Consider the following 20,975-nt stretch of genomic DNA (forward strand, 5'->3'; position numbering starts at 1 on the left):
AAGCACTTACTGTGTGCCAAGCATTGTACTAAGTGCTGGAAGGGGCACAAGCGCAGCCCCCGTCCCAAGGGCTCACAGTCTCCATTTTACAGAGGAGGTAACTGAGGCCCAGTGAAGTGACAAGCGGCAAAACTGGGATTAGAACCCACGACCTTATGACTCCCAAGCCTGTGCTCTATCCATTAGGTCGGCTGGCCAGAGAAGTAAAAATTAGGGTGTTTGTTAAGCACTTACTATGTGCTAAGCGTGTTCCAAGCTTTGGGGCGGTTCCAAGATAATCATACGGGGCTCTCACAGTATGAGGGTGGGAGAACAGGCATTGAATCCCCATTTTGCAGATGAGGAAACTGAGTAACAAAGTAGCGATTTGCTCAAGGTCACCCCACCAGCCATGAAGGAAAACTGGGTTTAGAACCCAAGTCTCCCGACTCCTAGGCCCATACCCTTTCCACTGGACCACGTTCCCAATGTGCTCTCGCTTGCCCTCCTCAGAAAGGGCTGGTATCTCACCCTCTGGAGGAAAAAAGGGAGGAAATTACATACATAGAACATTATGCCGAGGAAATTCGGAATATCTCATTGAAATAACTTCATGGCAGGGAGGTTCTAGCTCACACCTGTTAGCGTCAAATCAGGAGCTCTTGATAATGGATTCTGCAAGCTGTTAATGAGATCCTAGTGAAGGCTGAATAATAATAATAATGTTGATATTTAAGTGCTTACTATGTGCAGAGCACTGTTCTAAGCACTGGGCTAGATACAGGGTAATCAGGTTGTCCCCCGTGAGACTCACAGTCTTCATCACCATTTTACAGATGAGGTCACTGAGGCCCAGAGAAGCGAAGTGACTTGCCCGCAGTCACCCAACTGCCAAGTGGTAGAGCCGGGATTCGAACCCCTGACCTCTGACTCCCAAGCCCGGGCTCTTTCCACTGAGCCACGCTGCTTCTCTGACTCTCAGTGGGCAACCTTTAATAGCTTTGATCGAAGACAAGGGACCGTCTCGAGCATTTCGGCTAACAGTTCTTGAATTCGTGATGGTTGAACTTCCCGACCTATTATACCACGTGGCTCTCTAGCTGTAATAATATTTGTTAAGCGCATCCTATGCGCTGAACACTGTTCCATGTGCTAGGGGAGAAATAAGTTAATCAGGTCGGACACAATCCTTATCCCACTTGGATTACAGTCCAAGTAGGCGGGAGCGGGATTTAATCCCCATTTTACAGATAAGGTAACCGAGGCTCAGAGAAGTTGTTAATTGTGGCATTTGTTATGTGCGAGGCACTGTACTAAACCTTGGGGTGGATACAAGTAAGTCGGGTTGGACACCGTCCCTGCCCCGCGTGGGGCTCACGGTCTCAATCCCCATTTTACCGTTGAGGTAACTGAGGCCCAGAGAAGTGAAGCGGCTCGCCCACGGTCACACGACAGACAAGTGGCGGAGCTGGGATTAGAACCCGTGACCTCCTGACTCCCGGGCCTGTGCTCTTGCCGCTGTGCCGTGATGCTTCCCTATGGTTTAGCTGTAGCAAAGCTTTCTTCCGGAGATTGGAGTCCCTGTTAGATAAGCTTTATTGAAGGGCTTTTATGGCTACCTAATTCGTAGAAGTAGGTAGAGCTTGTAGTTAAAACATCTAGTCGAGATAAAAACCTACCCTTGTATAATGGCTTTAATTATGTGTTGATTATATACATTCCTTTCATCAGCATCTGGCCAGTTATCTAACCTAACATTCTGCTAGGCACTTTATCTCAGTTCCCTCACCCCTACAGCATTTATCGGGTATATTGACACTCAAGTGGAAAGAGCATGACCTGGGAGTCAAGAGGTCATGGGTTCGAATCCTGGCTCTGCCACTTGGCAGCCGTGTGACTGTGGGCAAGTCACTTCGCTTCTCTGGACCTCAGTGACCTCATCTGGAAAATGGGGATGAAGACGGTGAGCCTCACGTGGGACAACCTGATTACCCTGTATCTATCCCAGCACTTAGAACGGTGCTCTGCACATAGTAAGCGCTTAACAAATGCCAACATTATTATTATTATTATTGTTAACTTCTCTGTGCCTCGCTTCCCTCGCCTTTTCTCTGTCCCTCTTAAACTGTGAACTCCACGTGGGACTTGATTATTTAATATCTACCCCCAGCACTTAATAGAGTATCTGGCACGTAGTAAGCACTTCACAAATGCAGTTATAATTATCTGCTTCCCCCACCTGTAATTTATTTTCATGTCTGTCTCCCATTAGGTCGTAAGCTCCTTGCGGGCAGGAGTCCCGTCTGCCAACTGTATTGTATTGCACTCTCGCTTAGAAAAACGCTCTTCACACAGCAAGTGTTCAGTTACCTTCGACTGAAAGAGAAGGCGCCGTCCCTAAATTTGAGAAGGATGCTGTCTCTGTAAAATGACGGGCGCATTGTCGGTCAGGAGGCTTTGAAGAGGGCCTGTTGGATGGGATGATTCCCAAATCTACTTCTGTTCTCTCCAGTTCTCTGCAGTCTCACATTTCCTCCTGCCTTCAGGACACCTCCGTTTCGATGGCCCACCGACACGTCAGACTTATCGTGCCCCAAACGGAACCCCTCATCTTCCCCCGCAGACCTCCTTCTCCCCTCGGCTTTCCCGTTGCCGTAGATACGACCGCCGTACTCCTTGTCTCAGAAGCCTGTGCCTTTGGCACGATTCTCTACTTCTCTCTCCCATTCAGCCTGCTCGTTCAGTCTGACGCAAAATCGGTGCCACCTTCGCCACGTCTCTAGAATCTGCCCGTTGGTTTCCATCCAGATACCGTGCTGATCTCTGCGCTCTTCCCGCCTTGACTTCCCGCTTCGCTTCCTCGTTGTCCTCCCTTCCTCCTGTCTCTCCCCTCTCCTTTCCATACTTCACTCTGCCGTCCGGATCACTCTGCTAAAAAATCTGTTTAGTCCATATTTCCCTACTCAAAAACCTCCGGTGGTTGCTCATCCACCTCTGCACCAAACAGAAACTCCTTATCGTTGGCTTTAAGGTACTCACGTCGCTAACTTTCATTGTTCTACAACATACTACAGTCTTCTCCTGCACGCTCATCCCCTCATGCCTTCCTACACTCTGAACCTTGATCTCGTCTCTCCCGACGCCCATCCCTTACCCAAATCCTCCCTCAGCCCTGGAACTCCCTCTCCCTTCATATCCGACAGTCGTTCTCCCCCCCATTCAAAACTCTCCTAATGTCACGTCTCCTCCAAGAGGCCTTCCCTGACTTATCCACCTTCCCCTCTGGGTTGACCGCGCACTTGACTAGGTACCCCTTAAGCATTTTATAATAATAATAATAATTATTATGGTATTTGTGAAGTGCTTACTATGTACCAAGCAGTGTTCTGAGCACTGAAGTAGATGCAGGGTAATCAGGTTGTCCCAAGTGGGGCTCCCAGTCTTAATTCCCATTTTAAAGATGAGGTAACTGAGGCACAGAGAACTTACGTGGCTTGCCCAAGGACACCCAGCAGACTGGTGGAGCCAGGATTGGAACTCATGACCTTCTGACTCCCAGGCCCCGGCTCTAGCCACCTCACCCTGCTGCTTCCCATTTTGATAGTCACTCTAGCCCCATGGCATTTATCTACGTATTCTTTTACTCTACTCTTTCCCTTCCCTCTAATTTATTTAATGTGTGAATAAATAAGACTGTAATCTTATTTAATCCCTGAAGACTGTAATCTCCCTGTGGGCAGGGATCCCACCTACCAACTCTACTGTAGTGTAATTTCCCAAGTGCTTAGACAGTGCTGCGCAAACTGGATGTGCTCAATAAGTACCGCTGATTGATTGGACATGGCTCCTCCTCTCAAGAAGTCTACAGTCTGATGGGGAGTTGCGATATGTTTTTCCTGGACTGAGTGGTTGGAGGATTCTTTGATTGAAGCACAGTTGGAAAAACAGAGAACTCCCCTGTCCCCTCCCTCCACATATAAACGGCGTCAAGAAGTAGTCTAACTTGACTTATGACCCTGGGAGACCTTACCTCCGTGATGTTTTAACCTTTTTTTTGAGAAAAGGACCCATGTGGAGAGCCAGACTTTGAGCCCCATGTGGGATAGGGACTGCATCCAACCTGATTAGCTTGTATCAAACCCAGTGCTTAAAAATGCTTGACACGCAGCGCTTAGCAAATACCGTTATCGTTATTATTATTCCTGCTCGGGTCCACCCCACTGCCTTCACTCCTCTTTCTGTAGCTCTTCTCCCTCACCTATGGGACCCCTGCTACTCCCGCCAGAGATGTGTTTCCTGGGAATCTCTATTCGGAAAACATTTGTAACCAACGTTTCCCCTGATTCGAGAGACTCTTTGTAACCCGAATGGCCACTGCCTTCCATTTTAATCGATCAGCGGTTTTTTTTATGGTATTTGTTAAGCGCTTATGTGTCATGCGCATCGAAGTGCTGGGTAGATACACGTTTATCAGTTGGACACGGTCCCTGCCCACATGGGGCTCAAAGTCTAAGTAGGAGGGAGTAGGATTTAATCCTCATTTTACTCTTGAGGAAACTGAGGCCCAGAGAAATGAAGTGACTTACCCAAAATCACACAGCACACACAGTTGGCAGAGCCGATGTTAGAACCCAGGTCCTCTCACTCCCAGACTCGTGCTCTTTTCACGAGGTAAAGCTGCTTCCCTATTTGAGTGCTTACTGTGTGCAGAGCACCGTGCTAGACACTCGGAAGAGTTCATTGCAATAGAATTAGTAGACATATCCCTTGCCCACAGGGAGCTTACAGTCTCGAGGGGGAGACAGACATAAACTTTAGCAGAGAAGTTACAGGCCCAGTGCTCTTTTTGGTCTTAAGATGAAATGGGCAGCATCTTTGGTTTTGTTTTGTGACTTGAATGTTTTTATTTTTTAGGGAGGCTTGATTACTTCCGTGACTTTTCACTTGGCGTATTCTATTGCAGTGCTTGTCGGCCGAAGAGATTTTTTCCACTCTCGGAGTTTCCAATGAAACCCAGATAACCAGTGAAAACTTCTCGACAATATGTCCCGCGGTCTTACAGCAGCTGGTGTTTCACCCCTGCAGTGCTTCCTCAGAACACAGACATAAACCGACGCCCTCAGAAGGTTTGTAAGAATATTTCCCCCCCACCCCCCGAGGTTGGAAGTCGCTAGTTCATCCTGCTGCCTTAACACCTCCGATTGCTTATCCTATGACAACCGATTCTGGGACAAGCTTGGCCTATCATTAAATATTTGACTTTGGTCCCGAAGACCACTTTGTTTTTATTTATTAGCCAGGGAATTGTGAAATAATACCCAGTGGAAAGGTCTGAGGAATAGTTTGGTGGGGGGGGCGGAGTTATTCACCACTTTTATATTTCATAGATCCTGAAGAATAATGTTTGTAATCATTAAGGAGATTATCGCTCTTAAGGAAAGGTGTGTATTTGTCATATGTGGCTAAACTTACTAAACAGAAGCAGCGTGGCTCAGTGGAAAGAGCACGGGCTTGGGAGTCAGAGGTCATGAGTTTGAATCCCGGCTCTGCCGCTTGTCAGCTGTGTGACTGTGGGCAAGTCACTTAGCTTCTCTGTGCCTCAGTTCCCTCATCTGTAAAATGGGGATTAACTGTGACCCTCAAGTGGGACAACCTCATTACCCCGTATCTACCCCAGCGCTTAGAACAGTGCTCGGCACATAGTAAGCGCTTAACAAATACCAACATTGTTATTATTAAACTTGTAGATACGGTGTGTGTGTTTTCCCCAAATGAAGTATGCTGTTTTTCTGCGCTGTTTTTAAAACATCGCTCTGCCCCTGCCTCCCCACTCTAATGGCTGCCCACTCCTTTGTAATTAAGCAGAAACTCCAGACCATTGGCTTCTCAAGGCACTTTACCAGCTCTCTTCCACCCTCCTCCTCCTCCCTCATCCTTGTTCATTCAGTCATATTTATTGAGCGCTTACTCTGTGCAGAGCACTGTACTAAGAGCTTCCCACTCCTTCTCGGCTCCCGTGCTTCGCTCCTGTCCACCGGGGATGACTTCATCACTTTGCTGCTATCGTTGTCTTCCGCTGCTGAACTCTCGCTCACACCCTCCCCCCGGACCTCTGCCGAAACCCTTTCACGTCCGACAGACCACTGCTCTCCCCATCTTCCATGTTCCTCGGAAATCACATCTCCAGGAGACCTTCCCCAGTCGATTTCTAATCTCTTCAATGCTTTTGCGCTTAGCTACTAACCCCCATCCAGGCCAACCCTCACTGTATTACTCTATTACTTCCTCAAATCTGTTTCTAAAATCTCCCTTCCTAGATTGTTAACTGCTGGTCTGGTCTATGAACTCTGGGTCCTCTCAGGTGCTCAGTGTAGTCCTCTGACACAGGAAGCACTTGATAAATACCGTTGTTTGATGCAGATTTGGGCCTAAATTGATTTTTCTAATGAAAAGATTTCTCCGCAAATTATTCTTGCCCCATGGAGACAAAGTTCCTAGTTGCAGATCACAAACCAAAGCATGTGATGGCGAGAATATCCTTGTTTGCGCATTCTGCCCAAGTAGCCTAAGCAGTGCTCTGTATAAAATTATAATCCTAGGTATTCTGTAGATGCTAAACAATGGGGGGGGGGGGGAAGTAGTACCTTTGAGTTAGAAAAGTGCCAAGGAGAAATTAAATCTTTCCAATTTGCTGAAGTCAGAGAAAGTTGAAAAGTCTAAAAAAGAAATTTGGTATATGCGTGATCCTGAATTTGAAAGTTAGTTCATTTTGACATTTTGACTAATACTGAATTGTACCGCATTTGTTGTTATTGCATTGGTTAAAAACTTTCTGCTAAGCACTTTAGTAAGCTCTTCGGGAAATTGTATTTATTGAATTAGGCACAATTCCTGGCCCCCAAGGGTGTTGCAATCTAAAAAAGGGTGGACACATGCTAATTTTAGCAAAAATAGTAAGTGAATTTTATTAACAACAGAAGTTTCAGTGCATATTTCTGCCAAAGGAACTTATTTTAAGCTTCTGACTTCTCCAGCCAGAGCTGTCCCTAGTCTGGCTTCTTGCCGCTGTTTTCCCCTGGGAAGAGAGCTCGCCCCAGTCTTGGCAGGGGAGGGAGGGAGGGATTGGGGCAAGAACCCCGAGCTGACCCAGGCCGTGGAGTGGGTCTGTAGCTTCTGGACTGTCGACCGTCTAGACGGTAAGCTCCTTGTAGGCGGGGATCGTGTCTTTCAACTCTCTTGTATTCTTCCAAGCGCTCACTACAGTGTTCTGCACATAGGAAGCACTCAGCACATTCCATTGTTTGATGCAGTAGTTTTTCACTTAGTAATTATTGTCAGAGTATTTCAGCCTCCGTCTCATTTTCTTTTGCAGTTTGGGGATATGGATTCCTCGCAGTGACCGTCATTAATCTGGCCTCTCTCCTTGGAATGTTTTTCATTCCTTGGATAAAGAAGCCCTATTTTCCCAAGATTTTGACCTATTTTGTAGGCCTGGCCATCGGGACTCTCTTCTCAAATGCGATTTTCCAGCTTATTCCAGAGGTAAGGCCGCGGGTCATATGTTTGGGTGGTAATAATGCAGTGAGCAGTTTGAATCTGCGCACACTTTCGGAGCTCTCGTCACCCTCACAGGCCGTTAGTAGTTGGAATACTTTCTGCAGAAAAGAGAGTTGGATCCCAGTAAAGATCTTGAGCTACAGAGCTGAGTTGTAGAGATGATATTCTTGAAATTCTTTTTTTTTTTTTTAAATGGCATTTGTTAAACACTTAGTATGTGGCAGGCCCTGCATTGAGCACTGGGGTAGATAGAAGTTAATCTGGTTAGTCACAGTCCGTGTCCCAAATGGGGTTCACAGTCTTAATCCTCCGTTTTACAGACGAGGTAACTGAGGCCCAGAGAAGAGAAGTGACTTGTCCAAGGTCACCCCGTAGACAAATGGTGGAGGCGGGACTAGAACCCACATCCTCCCGATTCCCAGACCCTTGCTCTATCCACTAGACCACGCTCCTTCTGTGTTCTGGCTCTTCGCGTGTGCTCAGATAACTAGCTGACACTGCTCTGATTCTGAACCTTTTATGCCATACTGTTTTCAGATACAGATATTTAACTTTCTTATGGGTTTATCCTTTTTAGGACACAAAAGTAATTTTCCTTTCCTGAAGCGAGATTAGAAAACAACAGCCCTTGTTATAGGTGAATCACGGGATAGGTTTGACATTTTTCTAATGTGTTGAATGTTGATAGTGGCTTCAGGAAAGGAGGCCCTCTTTTACAAGTCTCTAGAAATTTCTCAGGTTTACTATTAGAATGAGTTAAATAAGTGGGGACTAATGTTTGTTTCAGTTCCTCCATGGCAGGTATCAAAATGAGGTTCTTGAAGGAATATGTTTTTTAAAATAGACTTTACAGTGCTCTGCACACTATAAGTGTAGGCTCAAGTGGTCCGGGAACAATCTCCCAACTGTCTCGTATTGTCCTCTCCCAAGTACTTTAAGAAAGTATTCTGCACACAGTACGTGCTCAATAAATACCATTTATTGAATGCTTTTATCTAAAAGAAGTCTTTGGGGGGTGGGGGGGGGTCAGATTTAAGTTAGCTTTCCTTCTCATAGAACACCAGCTCAACCACTGACATGTGAGTCCTTGTTAGAAAAAGATGGTGACGTTAGCCCAGTGATCTCATCACAGGCTGGACTGAGATTGATTTAATTGTTTTGACAAATGCGGAGCCTGACTTCTCCCTTTCCTAATTTTGGCTCTGGTGGCCAGTTAGGGGCTATACTGTAAGCTCATTATGGGCAGGGAATGTGCCCGCTAATTCCGTCGTAGTGTACTCTGCCAAGCGCTTAGCACAGTGCTCTGCATGTAGTAAGTGCTCAGCAAATGCTACTGATGGATTGGGAACCATATTCACTCTCCTCTGCCCCAGGAAAATGCTTGGGAACTGGGATGAAGGAATGAGTGTGATTTCCCCAGGGACCTGAGGTGGAATTGTAATAACAAAGATGATGGTGGGGTGGGAGGGCTCTGGTCTGTGGGTCCTAAATGCTTGGATGAGTTTGGATTTGACCTTTTGATGTTTTATCCATGGCAGTCATAATAACATTTATTAAGTACTGACTGTGGACAGCACTGGGAAGGAATGCAGAGGTGGGAATTCGACCCAATCCCTGGCCGTTAAAAGGCTCCCAAACTAAAAATACAAGCGGGGATTGGTGAGAGATAGATAAGGAGCTATGAAACGTCCCTTCATTCCTTCTCCCTTATTCCTCCCCAGACTCATCCCCTGAAAAATATCTGCTCTGATGAGTATCCTGGTTAACCTCTTCTACTCTCTCCATCCCAACTCACATCAGCCTCCAAACCCTTGTTCTTACTTTCAGCTAATAAATCAACGGTATTTATCGAATAATTTAGGCGGCATCTTTTAACTCTGAAGACCCCACCCAGGCTGGGCAAAACTGAAACAACCCCTTCCGATATGAGGGAGAGTACATAGGTGGCTCCTTTGACACCCCATCCCTAGTCTGGCGGCTTTATTATTTCCACATCTGGGCTGCCAGTTCCCATCTCCCCCCACCCCACCCACCCAGATGGCACTTGTAGCTTATCAGTCAATCAGTCAGTGGTATTTATTGAGCACTAACTGTGTGCAGAACACTGTACTAAGCGCTTGGGAGAGCCCAATACAACAAAAGTTGCAGACAAGGTCCACTTCCATGAAATATCCATCGTTTAGTCTTCTAAGGTCTCCAAGAGTCTTCTCTCCTTACCGGTTTCACCCATCAGTCCGAGATATCTTAGTTCTGAGGGAAAAATTCTCTCAGGCTAGAGAAAGGAAGTATTTCTTCAGTAATAATAATGGTATTTGTTAAACGCTTACTATGTGTAAAGCACTGTTCTAAGTGCTGGGGGATACAAGGTGATCAGGTTGTCCCACATGGGGCTCACAGTCTTAATCCCTATTTTCCAGATGAGGGAACTGAGGCACAGAGAAGTAAAGTGACTTGCCCAAAGTCACACAGCTGACAAGTGGTGGAGCCGGGATTCGAACCCATGACCTCTGACTCCCAAGCCCGGCCTCTTGCCACTGAGCCACGCTGCTTCCCTAGAACTTTGTAGCTGTCAGTGCCCTGAAAAAGAAGCCCGTTGAGCAACTGATGGTGGAAGGTGGACGTAGCCCAGCTGGGAACTGGTTTTGGGGCTTAGACACATCCTGCCCCAGGACTGGAAAAAGTCCTTCAGATTCCCTTCTGACCGGCTCGAGCAGGAGCTGGATGGAATGAAAACTGTGCCTTTGGTGACCAAAAGGGAACCGGGGTCTTTAAATACTTCCTGTCCCGGTTGGACTTTTCGTATGGCTTCTTTATGCGGTTGAGGCTGCCCAGTCCAGCATTTCCAGTTTTCGACAGTTTGGAAGAGGCTGCTTGAAGACCTCTGGGTTTTATCACATTTGACACTTACTCTGGGTCATCCAGAAAACGTACCTTGCTGTGTTTGGAAGTTCAAAAGTAACAAGACTCTGCTTTCACAGTCACATTCACAAAGGTGCACAGCTTGGGGAGAGCAGATGCATTCATTTGATTGTATTTATTAGCCCTTACTTTGTGCAGAGCCCTCTACTAAGTGCTTGGAAAGTACAATTCAGCAATAGAGACAATCCCTGCCCCCACCGGGCTTAGAGTCTAGAAGGTTGAGACCTTTGATGTTCCTTGAAAACCCCGAGTACTTGCGATATTTGTTTCCTGAAATGCAGATGAACGAGACTTCACCTGACCTTTGTTTTTCCATTCACCTAGGCATTTGGATTTGACCCAAAAGTGGATAACTACATTGAAAAATCAGCTGCCGTGTTTGGTGGATTTTATATCCTTTTCTTTGTAGAAAGGGTACTGAAGATGATATTGGTGACCTATGGACAGGTAAATGGGCTTCCTCTTGATGTTTTACCTGCGTAAAATCATCGAATGACAGTGAATACAATGAGATATTTTATTCATGTCACCGTTTTGTGAAGGTGGGTTGGGAAGGGATTAATCGATTTGTGCAAATAGTGTATACTGGAATTTTTGAAGAGACGATAAAATAATCACTTTAATAATAATAATGCTTGATAAGCGCTTACCATTTGCCAAGCACTGTATAAGTACTGGGTTATATACAAGATAATCACGTTGCATTATCCCTGTCCCTGTCTCACATGGGACTCACAGTCTAACTAGGAGGGATAGGGTTGAATCCTCATTTTATAGGTGAGGAACTGAGGCCCAGGGAAGTTGAGTGATTTGCCCAAAGACGTACGGCAGACGAGTGGTGGAGCCGGGACTCAGGTCCTCTCACTCCCTGGCCTGTGCTCTTCAGTCAATCAGAGGTATTTATTGAACGCTTACTATGTGCAGAGCACTGTACTAAGTGTTTGGAAGAGTATAACAGAATTAGCAGACACGTTCCCCGCCCATAATGTGCTTATAGTTTAGAAAGGGAGAGAGACGTGGAAAAGTAATTTATAATATTTAAAGATATGTACGCAAGTGCTGTTGGGTTGGGGTGGGGTGAATATCAAACGTCCAAAGTCACAGACCGTGCATAGATGACAGAGGAGGGAGAGCGAGCCAGGGAGGAGAGGCCTTATTCGGGGAAGGCCTCTTGGAGGAGGCGTGACCATAATAATGCCCTGAAGGTAGGGAGAGTAGTGGTCTGACCTGAGGAGGAGGAGGGAGTTTCAGGCTAGGGGGAGGATGTGGGAAATGGGGTCAGCGGTGAGATAGATGAGATCAGGGCATAGTAGAGAAGCGGAGTGTGTGGGCTGAGCTCTCGTAGGAGATTAGCGAGGTGAGGTAGGACGGGGTGAGCTGATTGAGTGCTTCTCCGTCATTAAAGCCGTTAAATTTACCACTTAAAGCCAACGGTAAGGGGTTTCTGTTTAACGTGGAGGCGGATGACCAGCCACTGGAGGTTCTTGAGAAGTGGGGAGACGTAGACTGAGGGTTTTTGTTAAGAAATGATCCATGCAGCAGAGCGAAGTATAGATCGGAACGGGGAGAGACAGGAGGACGGGAGGTCATTGAGGAGGCAGATGCGGTAAAGGCGGGGTAGGGTATTGCTTGGATCAGCACGGTAGCACTTGGATGGAGCGGAAAGGGTGGATTTTAGCAACATCGTGAAGGCCTCTTTCCACAAGGCCACGATTTATTAAGCACTTACTATGTGCAGAGCGCTGTACCTAATGCTTGAGAGAGTACAGTAGAGTTAGAAGACATGATTCCTGCCCCAAGATGGTAACAGTCTCTTGGGAGGAGCTTATTTTTCGTTTCGCAAAGGTCGTTTTTTTAACACCGAGGCACTCGTGGGGAGAAGAGACCTTCAGAGGGAGATGGAGGTGGAGGAAGCTTGGGTTTGGGTTTTTTTTCCTTCTTTAAGTTATCTCTTCCTTTGTCATCCTTAAATGCAGGCCGATCACATGCACTTTGCAGATACTGAGGAGCGCCGTTCTCAGGTAAAAGCCGATCAGCCCAAACCATTGCCTTCCAGTAACGGCGGGACATGCTATGCAAATCCAGGAGTGAGCGAGCCCAATGGACAGCTGCATTTCGATAATGTCAGTGTGGTCTCTTTCCAGGTATGATGGTTCTTTTATGGTCCTTGCTGATTCTTTGCGTTTCTCGTGCTGGATAACGGGAAATGGTAGACTGGCTGGAATCCTGGAGCATTTGGGTGAAGCTTTGATGTTGGAGAGACCATTCTTTCCCTTTTCAGCCAGGACATTGCATCTCCATTCTCTGGCCAGGGCAGACATACATCTGGGTGGTCTTTGGTGAGTTCTAGGGGCCCAAGACTCGGCTTAAAAAAAAACACCCCAACACTCTAAGGTGATATTCCCGAGGGACAGAAGGGTGAAGTTGGTTGTCTGAATTCACACACTGTTCTCTAGAAGAGCTGGAACTTCATTAAAAAAAAACTTTGTCAGTTATCATTGAAGATGCTGCAGATGTTCTACGGCCCCGTTGCCCAGACCAGCTGGTTCTCCTAAATTCATCCGTTCATTCCATCGTATTTATTGAGCACTTTTGTGTGTAGAGCACTGTACTAAGTGCTTGGAAGAGGACAATGCAACAATGAACGGTCACATTCCCCACCCACAGCAGAAATTTAGGCTACGATACATGGCTGTTGCTGGGTGAATTCCATGGTGTATAAGAATAATGGTGGTATTGTATCCTCCCAAGTGATTAATTCAATGCTTGGCATCTACTAAGCTCTCAATAAATACCGGTAAATGAATAAACATTTGGTAGGGTTTTACTATGCGTCAGGCATGGTATTAAACACTGGGGTCTAGTCAGGTCAAACCCAGTCCTTTCCCCAGTTGCAGTCTAAGTAGAAGGACGAAGAGGAATCGAACCTTCATATTTACTCATGAGGAACTGAGGTACCGAGAAGTTGTGATTTGCCCAAGGCCACAGAGGCAGAGCTGGGATTAAAAGTCAGGTCCTCTGGCTCCCAGGCTTGGGCTCTTTCCATTAGGCCACACTCTTTCTGATTACATTTAAAGGTTGGACGCCCAGTTGTAGCACCAGTGTCCTGGAGAACATGGCCATTTTCAGCTAGGATCAGGGTTGTTTCGGGACTCCGTGCTAGAACGGTTTCGGGCCACCACCTGTGATTTGGAACTTTGAAAAGGCCTAGGACAGAGCCCAGCTAGAGTTAGACGGTCCTGCACCCTAAGGGCCGTTGCTGAGCTGTGGAAGAATGCCAGCCTCCCCCCTCCCACCCGTACCTTCCGATGATAGGGAATGTCGCTTGACGTTTTCAATCCCATACTTGTGCTCACACACACACAGGTACCAAGACCCCGTGTCTACTTATATGAAGGACTCAGCAACTGCAACTGTAGGTATAGAAGCGAATCTTAAAGGAGATTGAGGAACTGTGGCTGATATGGTTCTTGTCCTACACTTCTACCCAGGGGATACCACCCCGTCCTATGGCCGGTCTTCCGGGGATACCTCACCCGGCGTGTCCTCTCGTGTTTGGGTGGCCTTACTGACTTTCAGCCTTCCTGGCAAAAACCAGCTTCCCGCTTCCTTCCCTACGAGAAGCCCAGTCGAGACTAATCCCCCTTGCATCCCTATATCCTCCCCTCTGTCCGCTTCCCTGGCCCCCTCCTCCTTGTCTAATTCCTGATGTCACCAGGTAAGTCATTGACAGCTACCCCTTCGCAAAGGATTCTGAGCGTTGAGCAGTTTCTCCTCTGGAAGTCTCTGGCACTTTTTATCAGAGCGAAGTGAGCTAATTTAGCTTGAACCATATGTGGAACCCTTTCTCCTCATAGCACGTTCTACCCAGATCGGTATGCTTTGTCAGAAGAGCGTTCACTAATTTGTGCTTTGTCAGAAGAGCGTTCACTAATTTGTCAGCTACTTCGTCTCCAGAATACACAGTGAAGACTTGCATTATGGAAGAACTGAGGGTAGGTGGAACCTAAAACGGTTACAGCTGTTGGAGGAGACATTCATTTAATCTTATATTTATCCTGCACTAGCCAGTGTAGTGGTATCACTGTATATCACGAGACTCAAGTTCCATCCTTCTGTCTAAGTCTGACTTACATAGGAAATGATATTCTGGATAGAAGTTAAAGGCAAGTGGGTTGCGAGGGTGGAAGAAAGGTGAAAATCAGGCTTGTGGCCCGGAATATTTCATTAGCCACCTATGTATGCCTTTTTTTCAACAAGTTATTTTTAAGTGACCTAATGTTGAATTTCAGAGTGGATTCCCCAATTGTAAAAGTAGGAGAATTTGAGCTATACCTTTAGTAACGCAGGAAAAAGAAATAGGGTTAACGGAGCCATCTTTTGGCTTCATTCATCCAGTCGTATTTATTGAGCCTTCCTGTGTGCAGAGCACCGTACTAAGCCCTTGGGAAGTACAATTCAGCAACAAGTAGAGACAATCCCTGCCCACAGTGGGCTCACAGTCTAGAAGGGGGGGCGACAGGCATCAAAACAAGTAAACAGGTATCAGTAGTTTCATTATAAATAAATAGGATTATAGATATCTATAGACATAAAAATATGGAACGCTTCACGAATTTGCGTGTCATCCTTCTGCTCAAAAGTGGGATGAGATGGACATTCTGGTGCATTGGCAATGGAGTGGTAGTGTTGGGTGACTTTTTTTTTCCCCCTAATGGAGATGCTGTTGATTTCCTGGTAACTATCGGACTGTGCTGCCTCCTCCCCTTACGGGGTTTACTGGAGGCAGTGGAATATTGCCCAGCTTTGAATTGCTTCTCTGTTCCAGCCTAGGGTGGGGTTCCACAGCTCTTGGCCAACGTTGGCCATAGCACTCAGGGGGCAGGACACCAGTCCTATTTTTTCAATTCCTGCTACGTCATATTAGAAGAAAACATCTGCCCTGACAGCGTTCTCTGTGAGATTATGTCTTGCGTAATAGCCCGACCAACTTCCTCCAAAGAGCCCAGGCAATTTCGCAATGTCTTTTTTCGAAGTTCCAGTGAGGAGAAGCAGATTGGCCCTAGGCTCAAGGGGAGTAGTGACTGGTTCGGAGTCCAAGCTTTAGCCACTAGGTACACTAGCCATTGGTCTAGGACCTGCCCTGGACATCGGGGACCCCTCTGTGGTCTGGGATGCAGAACCCATTTCTCGTCCCTGCTTTTACCCGTCGGGTGTCACTACTGTAGACCAAACACGTTATGGGTGGGGAAAATGTGTGCTAATTTTGTTGTATTATACTCTCCCAAGCATTTAATACAGTGCTCTGAACACAGTAAATGCTCAATTAATAGCATTAATTGATTGATACTTTACTCTAAAAATGACTCCGGCAACTCTCAGGGAAGGAAAGAACCCATCAGAAGTTGGGGTTGGGGGAGGAGGTGCAGGCTCCAGAGAGGATGTGGAATTGGTTTTCCGTCCCTTGGCTTCCATTGCTTAGGCTTAGCCAAGTCTTAAGATGGCTTGGCCACCCGACTTCTGAGTTATAATCCGAATTATGTTTGGGTGTTTATTCAGGTGGGAAAATACCAAGCCATGTGGAATTTCTGAATTTTCTGCATGAACTTTTCCCAACCTTCAGTGTTTTTCTGTCGCCTTTTTTTCCCCCAGAATCTAGAGTTTCATTGACAGAGTGCTTTGTGTGGTTATTGAAGATGATGGTCGAAATTCAGAACTACTCATTTACTCCCACTTCATAGGCAGAACTAGAAACCCTGTGAGATATCCATAACCTTTCCCTTATTCCATCTTGACACTGAACATTGTTAATTAAGTTAATCCTAATCCTAACATCAGGATCTTCTACGAGTGTGGCAGGATCTGTCATGTTTTGTTATTGATTCATTTACGAGGATCACCGCTAACAAATCTGGCTTTCTGTGAGCACTGAGCATTATTGATTATCGTAGTCTTCAAGGAAATGGCAGCTGTGCTGGAGTCCTTAAACGTGAAATCAATAATGGCAATATCACACTGCTATTAATGGAATTACTCCCTGATGAAAAGTATTGTACAAAATAAAAGTAAGGGAGTCCAAAATATATAAAGTCTAGCTGTCAAATGCTACATAATTAGAAAATATAAATCACATGGAGTCTCTAAATTAATAATAATGTTATTTGTTAAGCGCTTACTATGGGCCGAGCACTGTTCTAAGCACTGGGGTAGATACAAGGTGATCAGGTTGGACTCGAGCCCTGTCCCACATGGGGCTCACAGTGACCTTGACCTTGGGTATGTCACTTCACTTCTCTGGGCCTCAGTTACCCCATTTGTTAAATGAGGATTGAGACTGTGAGCCCCACAAGGGACAGATACTGTGTCCAACCCGATCTGCTTATATTCACCCCAGCACATAGTACAGTGCGTGGCGCATAGTAAGCGTTTAACAAATGCCATGATCATTATTATTATTATTATGTGAACTGAACAAGTCTTTGAAGGTGGAGAGAATGGTGGTCTGGCCTATGTGGAGAGGGATGGTCTAGGTATTCTGATTGTGCCTGAAGGTTTGAGTTCTTGGTTGTAGCTGGCAGGATTTTAAGTATTTGCTCTACAAATTGGGTAGAAATAATATTTTAATGGCCCATATGAATGGTCTAATAACGTTTTTGATCGACCATGTTTTGTTTTTCTTCTCCACACTCCTCCCTCCTCTGTATTCCCAATATTTGGCTTAATGGCATTTGAGTGCTTACTGGGGTGCAGAGCACTGTACTAAATGCTTGGGGGATCCAATACTGTGGAGCTGGTAGTCATCATCTGTGCCCACAGGGAGCTAACAATCATTGAAATAAATGAAGATGAGCTAACTGCGGTTGAACACTCATTATAATTTCTCCAGATTCAGGGAAAACTCCATTAGAGTCAGTCCTATTTTTGAAGGGAGATTTTTGTTGGTTTGTTTTTTGGATGCAGTCGTAAGACTCAGATCTCTCAGGAAAGCAATCCTTGAACTGGAGCCATCTGCTGGAGACAAGCCAGTGTTTGTGAATGGTCCGCAGGAGTAACTTCAGGCCGATTTCTGGAAGAATTAGAGGAAAAAAACCCTCCACAACCCCTCACCCGCCCCCGTACCAGTAACAGATTGGATGGAAGTAGAGAGTTTGGCAACTGGGGAAAACCACACATGTAACCAAATGTAGGTGGGACCTATACTGATGCCCGTGCCTCAACAGTTCTAGGAAAAAAAGACGGAATGAGGGGGAACTGTTTTAGTATTTCATTATGAAATGGGGTAGGCACAGGTTTCTTTATAAATGACACGGGCGCGTTTAGGAAGCGGGAAAAGCAGTAGGTTTAGCGAGTAGGAGGATGCAGCACCCTGTGTGGAATGACCCGTCCCAGTTGCAGCCCCGGCCTGGACGCCTAGGGTGCAGGTTCCAGGATGTGAAGGGAGGGAGAAGGAAATGAATCTTTCCTGTGAGGATCCTTCCAGCCCGGGTCTATTCCAGCCCCATTTCGAGGCAGGAGCTCAGGCTCCAAGGATCAGACACTAAGAGGATAGGTGTTTTTTCGCGACAACAATCTTATTTTCCAGGAACGTAGGAGGTTTGGGTGACTGGGCGATCTAGGAATAGTCTTTGCCTTTCTTTATCTGTTGCTCTCTCCTTCTCTTTTGTACTTATACATTGCTCTGTTTCTCCCATGCTACATTTGACAGCTTGAGATGCTGGATCAAGGCTTTGGTGAGTGATTTTTATTTGGGGCCTTAACTGGCAATAACAATGAGGTGGAAAGATATTTGCGTGTGTGTGTGCGCGTTTTAAGGTGAATGTAAGAGTTGGCTTCAGCGTGCTCTCTCCTCCCTCTGACTTTCTCATATCTGTGTTTTTCCTTGCACTTAGGTATCCTTAGTTTATACAGCTGAAGAAATTCTTTGATGTCTTGTGTGACTTTTACAGCCGCGCTACTCGGTAGACAGTCCCAGCTCAGACAGATGAGATTGAATCCACCCAAGACCAAATTCATTTTCTCCTCCTAACCAGGGACATCCATGACCATTGATGGGATGATGAATGTTGAAGCTCGTATTGCCCTGTGCCGTGGGGAACCTGCCTTACAGATGGGGAATGTCTCCGGGGCCTCCGGCCTCAGATACTTTCTCGAAGCTAAATTTTCTTTGATGAAGTGGAAAAGAACCTTCCTGAGTTGATTCTCTGAGACCTCTCTAGTCTCTCTGTTTCTGCTCTTCTTCTCCCGGGTGTTCTTGAAAGTGTTTGGGCCGCCTTTATGGTTTATGGAACCAGGGGTCGAGGCAGACAAAATGAAAAGGAAAGGGAGGCTCTGATCTCCCTTCTTTTCATTCATTCAATAGTATTTATTGAGCGCTTGCTATGTGCAGAGCACTGTACTAAGCGCTTGGAATGTACAAGTTGGCAACAGATAGAGGCAGTCCCTGCCCTCTGATGGGCTTACAGTCTAATGGGGGAGACAGGCAGACAAGAACAATGGCAATAAAGGAAATCTTGATTTCCTAAAGCAGGTAAGTTCACAGGCGTGAAGTTGGGTGGGACTAAGGTGGTATTCACTAGAATGACAGTGGTGATTACTGAGTGCTGATATTCCCATTACCCCCTTAGCGTTCAAAAAGGAGAATTTATGTGCCCTCCACATGAAGATAAGATTGGGCTTCATCAGATTAACGGAGCACTTTTCTTTTGGATTGCTCGAAGCCCTTTGAGTATCACCACAGGAAGCCTCAGCATGGCCTCGTTGCGGGAAGTATTGTCTTGCTTATTTCCTGTCCATTGTGCCTTCCCAAGATCCCATCCAGCCAGCTGGACCTTCTGGTTCTTCAACTGGCATTTTTTTAATGATATCTGTTAAGTGCTTACTCTGCGTCCAACACTGTTCTAAGCACTGGGGTAGGTACAAATCAATTAGGTTGGACACTTATTTTCTCAGGGTTTTCCATGAGCCTCAAGAAGTATGATTTACCATGGCTATCTCACCCCCCAATCTGTCTGCACTAATAATAATTAAAATGACGGTATTTAAGTGCTTACTATGAGCGAAGCACCGTTCTAAGCTCTGGGATATGTAACTAGATAATCAGGAAGGACACAGTCCCTGTCCTACATGGGACTCACATTCTAAGTAGGAGGAAGATCAGGTAGTTAATCTCCATTTTACGGATGAGGAAACTGAGACCAGAGAAGTTAAGTGACTTGACCAAGGACCCATAGCGGAAAAATGGCGGAGCCAAGATTAAAACCCAGATTCTGTGACTCCCAGGCCTGTGCTCCTTTCACTAGGCCATATTGATTGTGCACTAGAGGGAAGGGGGTGTTCCGTGCCCTAGGAAGGGTTGGGACAGGAAGCTCCCCTAAAATCAAAATCTCATCCATGCCACAGGGGCAAGGGAAAGTTTCCATGGAGCACAGTTAACGGGACTGTATACTCCAACTTGGAAATCGTTGGTGATTTAGGAAGGGGACTTTTACTCTAGGAAAATGTACAGGGGCAAGAACCTCATTTGTTCTGTGTCCTCCAGTCAGTGCCCCAGCCCGTTGGCCCTCTCCGACCTGAGGCTGTGGCTTCATTTCGGAAGGGCAATTCTTTATAAAAACATCCATTTCTATCCTTTCCCGGTCACCGTTGTGAGCTGGGGCTAGTCTGCCACTTGCTAAAGCAGCGTGGTGCAGTGGATGGAGCTGGGGCCTGGGAGTCCGAAGGTCATGGGTTCTAATCCCGCCCCCTCCACTCGTCTGCTGTGTGACCTTGGGCAAGTCACTTCACTGGGCCTCAGTTTCCTCATCTGTAGAAAGAGGATTAAGACGCTGAGTCCCATGTGGGACAGGGACTGTGTCCAACCCGATTGGCTTTTACGGTTTCTGGCACACAGCAAAGTGGTGACTCCAGCACGCAGCCCGGTATGGGCCGGAATTGTCTCTCTCTTATTGCTGAATTGTACTTTCCAAGCGCTTAATACAGTGCTGGGCACACAGTAAGCGCTCAGTAAATATGAATGAATGAATGGCCCCTTTTCAGCCTTTCTGTGTCACAGGGAATTCAAGGGACACTTAGGGATTGGTCTAATAAACTGTCACGGTGCCGACTCCTTACTGACCTTAGTCCTCTAGATTGAAAGCTCCTCGTGGGCAGGGAGCCTGACTGGCAACTCTGTTATATTGGACTCTCCCATGTGCTCAGTACAGAGCTCTACGCCCAGTAAATGCGCTCGATAAATGCTATTAAGGGCTGGGTGGTCAAGGCTGCCTATCCCGTGGGCTTTCGCAACCAGAAATATCCTGCTCCTTTCAGTATGCAAGAACATACAGTACCTGCTTTTTCATCCCCTGGAGTTTAGGCAGCCTTTGTTTCTGCTGTTTGAGGTCCCTAGCACCAGGATAACTTTGGAGAGCTCAATTCCGTTCTCTTAAATTCCATGTACGGTGATCATCACACCCCTGAAGATCTTTTGGGTTCCCTCCCCCTCCCCCCAGTTCATATCTATCCAAGCGACAAAATCATCC

The 20,975-nt window shown here is 46.4% G+C and overlaps 1 protein-coding gene across 1 annotated transcript in view; it reads left to right on the plus strand.

Moving 5' to 3' along the window:
• SLC39A8 (solute carrier family 39 member 8) overlaps positions 1-20,975 on the plus strand; it is a 54,051-nt gene that overhangs the window by 20,233 nt on the left and 12,843 nt on the right. The window contains exons 2-5 of the mRNA XM_029077004.2: positions 4,943-5,105; positions 7,352-7,521; positions 10,780-10,902; positions 12,432-12,599. Of these exons, the coding sequence (XP_028932837.1) occupies positions 4,943-5,105; positions 7,352-7,521; positions 10,780-10,902; positions 12,432-12,599 (624 nt within the window). The remainder of the gene's footprint in view (positions 1-4,942; positions 5,106-7,351; positions 7,522-10,779; positions 10,903-12,431; positions 12,600-20,975) is intronic.

The sequence above is a fragment of the Ornithorhynchus anatinus genome, chromosome 12 (genome assembly GCF_004115215.2).
Source record: "Ornithorhynchus anatinus isolate Pmale09 chromosome 12, mOrnAna1.pri.v4, whole genome shotgun sequence".
NCBI lineage: Eukaryota > Metazoa > Chordata > Mammalia > Monotremata > Ornithorhynchidae > Ornithorhynchus > Ornithorhynchus anatinus.